This window comes from Myotis brandtii, unplaced genomic scaffold (assembly GCF_000412655.1).
Source record: "Myotis brandtii unplaced genomic scaffold, ASM41265v1 scaffold131, whole genome shotgun sequence".
Classification (NCBI taxonomy): domain Eukaryota; kingdom Metazoa; phylum Chordata; class Mammalia; order Chiroptera; family Vespertilionidae; genus Myotis; species Myotis brandtii.
In genome coordinates this window covers 2280640-2288016 of record NW_005354632.1, presented here as the reverse complement: position 1 = coordinate 2288016, position 7377 = coordinate 2280640, and the positions used below count along the sequence as shown (strand labels likewise).

At 40.6% G+C, this 7377-nt stretch overlaps 2 protein-coding genes across 3 annotated transcripts in view; both read right to left on the bottom strand.

Moving 5' to 3' along the window:
• Positions 1-770, bottom strand: part of PTPN22 (protein tyrosine phosphatase, non-receptor type 22 (lymphoid)) — a 54746-nt gene extending 53976 nt beyond the window's left edge. Inside the window, exon 1 of the mRNA XM_014534568.1 lies at positions 698-770. The gene's annotated coding sequence lies outside the window, so the exon portion shown is untranslated. The remainder of the gene's footprint in view (positions 1-697) is intronic.
• BCL2L15 (BCL2-like 15) overlaps positions 558-7377 on the bottom strand; it is an 8667-nt gene continuing 1847 nt past the window's right edge. The window contains exons 2-5 of one of the 2 annotated variants that reach the window (XM_005859984.2): positions 5209-5718; positions 4562-4683; positions 1309-1533; positions 558-770 (exon numbers count right to left, since the gene is read on the bottom strand). In XM_005859984.2, coding sequence (XP_005860046.1) covers positions 753-770; positions 1309-1533; positions 4562-4683; positions 5209-5341 — 498 coding nt within the window. In that variant the 5' untranslated portion in view covers positions 5342-5718 and the 3' untranslated portion in view covers positions 558-752. The remainder of the gene's footprint in view (positions 771-1308; positions 1534-4561; positions 4684-5208; positions 5719-7377) is intronic. The other variant, XM_014534572.1, reaches the window with a different exon arrangement.

The window sequence follows — 7377 nt, the reverse complement described above, 5'->3', positions numbered from 1 at the left end:
AGAGGAGCAGAATCTCTAGGATGGGACCTGGAAATCAGCAATTTGTAAGGTCCACAAGCGGCATGTGCCTCACTTTGAAAGTCAATGTGGCATGCAGCTAGCTTCACCTAAGGTGAGATGGCCCTCCTGTCCTGGGTGTGGGCCAGCACTTTCTGCATTCTGTGGCAGAAAAAAATGCAGCAACTGTTTTATCTTTCTTTGACCTTTCTAATAGAAGGACAAACTTCTAGTTTCACTTCCAATCTTGAAAATGCATAAAATAATCCTGCTCAGATGAAATTAACATGAAACTGAGACTATGAATTTAAAAGAAAATCCTCAACTTAAACGAACAAGATTTCCCAACCAAAAATCTCTCTTGGCTGCAAAATTAGTAGACAAGATTCTCACCAAAGATAAAGCTATATCTGAAGGAATAGTTTACTGTGTGCTCCCTCCTCCCCCAAATAACTCCAGCAAAAGCCTGTCCTGGAATTCCACTGCTAACAAGCACCGCTTTGTGTCTGGAGGTCTTTGCTTCAACAGAACCTCATTAAAACTCACATCAAAACAGAAAGTACAAAATCTCTGTGGACCTCTCGAAGCTCCTCCCAACTTTATTGATAGGAAATAAATTATCTAACTAAGTTCAGTTGTGTCCAAAAGAAAGTGATTTTTGATTTGGTTGTTTCTGTTTTAATTGCCAGAAATCAGTCACCTGATTAGTCAAAGAGGAAGAGATGTTCAGGCTGGTAAAGAGCTCTGCCTCTTCTTCAGCTCTCCAGATTTTCCTAGAAAGGACAAGAAATAGCCAACAGTCACAGGGATGCTCATCAGGGGCTTCCTAAGGAAAGCAGGAGTGATCTGAGGTTCCACCAGGGAATGCAGCTCTTGCTGGGACTTCTGCTGACCCTGCCGTGAAGGGGAGTGCTCTCTGAGAGCAGATGGTCTAATGATGACTAAGACTGGGCTCAGAACGCCTTGTATAGTTATTGCCCCAGCAGACACCACTAATGTACCAGCTAACAGAGGGAAGCCAGGCTGAGACTAGAACTCAACCAATATACTTTATAGTAATGTGTAGGGAGTGAAGATCTGCATTATATAGTTAGCAGTCAGTATTTTAGGCAGCATGACTCTGGAGTCCAACATCCACAGGCTGGGCTTCTGAATACTTCCCTTTTCCATGGCAAAAGCAATCCTGGCATTTTCAGCAAAGTAGGGAGCCATTTTCCTGCTTGGTTTCCAACTTACAGAAAGAATCATAAATTGGAGTCCCAGGTATTAGTAGCAAATGGCTAGCTAAGCCAGGGGCCCCAACATACTTACCCAACCTCCCTGGCCCTGGATGAACTCCCGGATGGCGCCATTCCCATTGATCATGTCTGTCATGGGGGTCGCCACCTGTCTTGCCATTTCTGGAGCTAGGCGGATCACACATTCAAGCAGTTTCACTGAAACTGCCAAAAAGGCTCTCTCATAAGCTAAGCTGGAATTCTGAGCACACCAGGCCTTGCTGAGAGATTTTACTGTGTTCTGAAGGACAGCTCCTACCTGGGGAGAAACATAGGATATATCAGTGGAGTTTCACTAAAAAGTGCAGGAGTCTGCAGGTACATAATCTAGTAAAGCAAGTGTTCCCCAGAGAGCAGCCAATGTCCACTGGTTGTATCTAAAGTAATGTTAGGGAGTAAATGGATAGGCTTTTCTCATTTTAATATTTTATTTATTGTAATGACTATTAGAAAAACCAGAAGTAGCTCATCAAACCCATGATTTCAGATATTATTGCATAGGATGAACCAAATAATTGAAAGAGAGACAAATGCTTTGAAAGAAAATTATTAAGTACATGATAGTACAGCTGGTCATATTGTTTGAACGATTGAAGTCTGGGAAGTTACAAAGTAAGAAAAAAAAAAGAGTAGTCTTCCCAAAAAAATTTGGTCCAAAAGCCATTAGGTAGGCCTAGCTGGTTTGGCTCAGTGGATAGAGTGTCAGCCTGCGGACTGAAGGGTCCCGGGTTTGATTCTGGTCAAGGGCATGTACCTTGGTTGCAGGTTCCCCGGCCCTAGTTGGGGTGCATGCAGGAGGCAACCAATTAATGTGTCTCTCTCACATCCATGTTTCTTCCTGTCTTTCCCTTTCCCTTCCACTCTCTAAAAATAAATGGAAAAATATTCTTGGGTGAGGATTAATAAAAAAAAACAAAACACAAAACCATTAGGTAGGGCCAAGCAAGATCTATTGCAATGTGGTGTAGAGGGAGGGGGCATGGCCATCAGAGCAGGGTGTCAGAGCCCAAACAAGCTGAGAAGGGCATCCACCTAAGGGTAGCTAGATCTTGATATTGAAATATCGTTTTCTATGAAAAGGAACCAGAGCTCCCTGGAGAGTGGCTGACTTCCGGATAAAGATGAGAAAATACAGATCTTCTGATAGAAATTAAGGAAGTACTCAGAAAATGACAAGGACATGCCAAAAAGAAATAGTCCAGATTGAAAGGACTCCCACTGGCCAGAGCTGGGTAAGGTGAGCATTCAAATAAACAATGACAGTAACAGATTATAACCCATTGAATAAAGCAGGAATTCATAAATCTATGTTGATGTAAAAAATAAATTAATAGATTGAAATTTTGATGTGATATGGGATTTGTACATGGTTTCAAAGTTCTGCCCTATAAAACAATTAATTACAAAGGTGAAAAGAGTAACTTTACAGTGGAGAAGCCTTGCAGACACCATTGGGAGTGATTCAATTTACCACCAGTAATGGGACCAATTGAAATCAGTGCCACTTAATAGAATACAACAACACAGCAACACTTCTATGATTTTCCAAAGGTACATACCCTAAATCTATTCAAGAGGAAACATCAACCACACCCAAGTTAAGGGACATTCTACAGAATAAATGAACCATAATCTTCAATGTCAAGGTCACAAAAATCAGTGAAAGACTAAGAAGCTATTACAGATTGAAGGAGACTAAAAGGTCATAACAACTTAATGCAATATCTGTGAATCTGGCCTATGTCTTTCTGCTATTAATGACATCATTGGGACAACTGGCAAAATTTGAATGGAATCTTAGGATGAGATGAAAATGTATCCATGATAATTTCCTGGTTTTAATGGTTAGATTGTGATTATATAAGAGAATGCCCTTGCTTCAAGGAAAATAAAAGGATTAGGGGGTGATGAAATATCATGTTGGCTATTTACTCTCAAATGATTTAAGAGGGAAATTCTTTGTATAATACAAGCAGCTTTTCTGTGAGTTTGAGGCTGTTTCAAAACAATCTTAAAATTAAAAAATTAAAAGTAGATTCAGCTCTCAGCTACCGAAGAAAGCATCAGTATGAGCAACTAGGAGTAATAAGGCTAGTCCTGCCTGAATGAATAGTAGATATACTCCTCACACTATGTTCAGTAGGAAGAATACAGCATAATGGTGTTGGGATCTGTCTGGGTTCAAATCCCAACTTCAATAATTATTGCTTAGGGATGTAAAGTACAGCATAGGGAATATAGTCAATAATATTGTAATAACTATATATGATGCCAGGTGGTTGGTGGAAATACTGAGGGGAACATTTTGTAAAGTATATAATTGTCTAATCACCATGCTATACACCTGAATATATTACAAAATAATATTGAATGTAAACTGTAATGGAAAAATAAATTTTAAAAAAGAAAAGAAAAAAGAAGTTACTTACTGTGTAACCCAATTAATTTTTTTCCTAGTTCTCAGTTTCCTTTCTGCTTAAATGGGTATCAAGCCAGAAAATACTTTCTGAGTACCTATTATGTATCAGGCACTGTTCTAGATTGTGTAAATACTGCAGTGAACAAAACCTGTTAGGTGTTTGCTCTCACAGTGTTACATGCAGATGGGGAGAGGTTGTGCTTTGAACAACAGTTTCTATAATACCTCATAAAGTGGTGTAAGGCTTACATGAGATAATAAGTGTAAAGCATTTACAAAATCCCCTGACACATGGCAAGTGAAGAATTCATATTAACCATCACTATTGATGTTAATCAGCAACATTATAGAATATTGTCTATGGTCTATCTTTATATCCAATACAGAGCCCAAGTGCTTCTGTCAGTAATCAGTATTCTGTTGAAGAGCCAGATACTCCCTAGTGGGCTCCTGTACCATTATCCTTCATTGCATCAAACTTGTCCACTGCCCATCCTTCCTAATGTAATGTCACTGCTGGGGAAAAAAAGGTGCCCACATCCAAAAAAAAAGAAGCATTAAAGCAGATGCATAAAAGAATCAAGTGCCTTATATATGCTCTATGCCACCAAGCACAGCTTTGACAAAAAACCAGTGTTAACAATGTGAAGGCTGACCAGCCTATGCCCAAAGCTTTTCATCTCAATACCACTTTGCCTTTGCTTAACTCCTAAAGAATTGGCCATCGGAAATTCGTGCTGTATCCTCTTGGATAAATATAAGTCCCCAAATCTCTCACAGAATATTTCTGGTCACACTCCTGGAGCAGTAAGAAAAGGGTGTCTGAAATAGGAAAAAAGCAGTAAATAGAAAACAGTAGGAAGTTGACCTGTCCCCGAACGGTTTCTGCAATGACACTTCTGGCAGAAGCTTCCAGTTCTCCGTTGAACTCGTCCCCCAACATCCGAAGGCGACCAGCAATGATGGCCACGTCAAAAGAGCAAGCCTCTCCTAAAACAGAGGGACACAATCCACAATCACATTTGTCACAGTGTTTGAGGGGAGGGCAAGTCCTTGGAATCCGAGCATTGAAGAAAGTTCTCCAGAATTTTAAACAATTTGGGCATCATTTTCTCCCGAGAACATCTTCAATGTTCTGTCCACACCAATAGTCAGAAAGTCTCCCTTCACTGAGAATCCATTTCCCTTCCATGAAGATGCAGGTATTGCCCAGCCGGCTGGCTCAGTGGTTGAGCGTCAACCTATGAACCAGGAGGTCACGGTTCAATTCCCAGGCAGGGCACATGCCCAGTAGGGGGCATGCAGGAGGCAGCTGATCCATGATTCTCTCTCATCATTGATGTTTCTCTCTCTCTCTCTCCCTCTCTGAAATCAATAAAAATATATTAACAAAAATAAAGATGCAGGTATTGCTGAAAGCTTAGAGTTTGCCTATTGAAACTTAAATGGAAATAAGAAAACATACTTCCATTCTCCTATGGCCCTGCAATCACCACTGCAGGCCAGGAGCCTTACCTGAATCTGTTTCAAGTTCACATTCACCACATAGGTCCCGGTTAGTCACCTTTGAAGGTGCGCCTAATAAGTCTCTGAGTAGAAAGTCCATGATGCATTCTGTTTGCTCCTCAAAGGTTTTGGGTGTCTTCATTTTAGAGATTTGCTGCCAAGTTTTGTTTTTCCACCAAACAAGCAATTTTCAGTTCAGTGGGAAGTCAGAAACACTGGTAAATGAGCAGGTGTGTTTATCTCTTGTAAACCCTAATGGGACACAGAGTCCTTAGAGCCTTTCTCACCAACTTTCTTCAAAAACAGGTGCTCAGATATGTGGGACTGCTCTGAAGAGCTTACCATCCAGAACTGGGAGATATGCTGAAGACTTTCAGTTCCTTTTCTCAGAACCACACCCTCAGCAGTATATCTAAAGTTAATGAATAGCTGTATAGTTAGGTTGCCAATTTTGCACTGAGATAGAGTTGAGGAAGAGCCTCTTGTGTAATTTCATTAAGAAATACTTCCTTTGTGGTCCTTAAAGAAGAAAGGTTCTGAAGCTTAACAGAAAGGCATTCAACTCCTAATTATTTGCCAAAATCACAGTGATTATTTACTGAGTAGCTATGTGTAAGGAACTATACTTGGCACTATAAATAACACAGAACAATGACAGAGACAAAGTCCCCGTCCTCATGGAGCTAAAGTGTACTTTAGCATGAGTGACAGATGTTAAATAAGTAACCACATAATTGCTGTGATTATTGGGATACAGTGTGTTATCCTATATAATAAAAGGCTAATATGCAAATTGTCCCCTCCACCAGGAGTTCAACCAGGAGTTCAACCAGGGGGCAGAGCTGGCTGGCCAACCGCCCTCGGCCCCTCCCCCCAGCCTGCCCAGCCCAATTGGCCCTGATCGGGCCAGGCTGGCCAGACCCCACCTATGCACAAATTCGTATACCGGACTTCTAGTTAGTGTATAAATGGAAAACAAACCTAAGGGGTTAGGAAAGCTTCCTTGAAGTAGTAATATCTGAATGAGCACTGAAGGACAAGTTGTATTCATTTTAAAAACACATACACATACACACACAACTTGGGCATTTGAGGCATTGTAAATGGAGATAATACAAAATATTTCACAAGGATTAAGTAAGATAATGTTATGTGGAATGACCCAGCAGTGTCTGACATGCAGTAAATATTAAATGTCTTCCTTTCAGCCCAAGGCCCAATGACCAGGATGAAAGGGATCTGGGATTTACTCTTTAACAGGATTAAGTAGGATTTTCCTAAAAGGGTTAGACTCCCCCACTGTTTTACAAGGTCTCAGGATTGGACACTTGCCCACAGTGGCTTCCTTCTTAATGCAGCTACACCTAGATATTGGGTTTGGGTCCCAGAAGCAGCACACAAACCTATCAGCTCTTCTGGGGTGTTCTGACCTGGTGAACTAATAAGAGATTCAAGCATGAACAGTAAGGCCGTTGCTCAGAATGGAATTTCTGTCTTGCAAAATAATCAGAGCCAGTCTTTTGTTTTCTATTTCATTCTATAAAAACAAATGATTCTATACTGCTTTGCACTAGAACGGGAACTAGGTAGCTAAAGAGCCATTTTCATTTGTCATTATCTATCTCCAGGGTTGAAATGTTAGTTACTACTAAGTAGGCTTCAGACCTCTAGGGTCAGAAGGTCCCTCACAGATAATTTGAGATCTTGCTCCCAGCATATGTCATCAGTTTGGCTCAAATAAACTCTTATTGAAAAAAAAGAAGAAGAATGTCCCTCAGAGATAATTCTAGGCCAATCTCCTTTCATAAACAATCTAAGGATTCCAACACATACATTTACAACATACTTTTAAAATAATATACAAAACAAAAAATGTGTAAAATAGCTTGCCTAAGGTAAGTGGTAGAATAGAAACCAAGTCTCAAATAGTAAACCTTTTCCCACCTTCCTCATTTCACTACTGATATGCTTATGGGCAAATGCCATTTGTGGTCTCTAATCTACACTAATAAAAGAGAAACATGGTAATTAGCGTACGACCGCTACCCTTTTCATTGGCTAATCAGTGAGCATATGCAAATTAACTGACAACCAAGATGGCGGCTAATTTGCATATGTCGCCTCCAAGCCACAGACTGAGGCTTTAGGCCTGGGTCAGGGAGGAGCCAGCCAGCGATC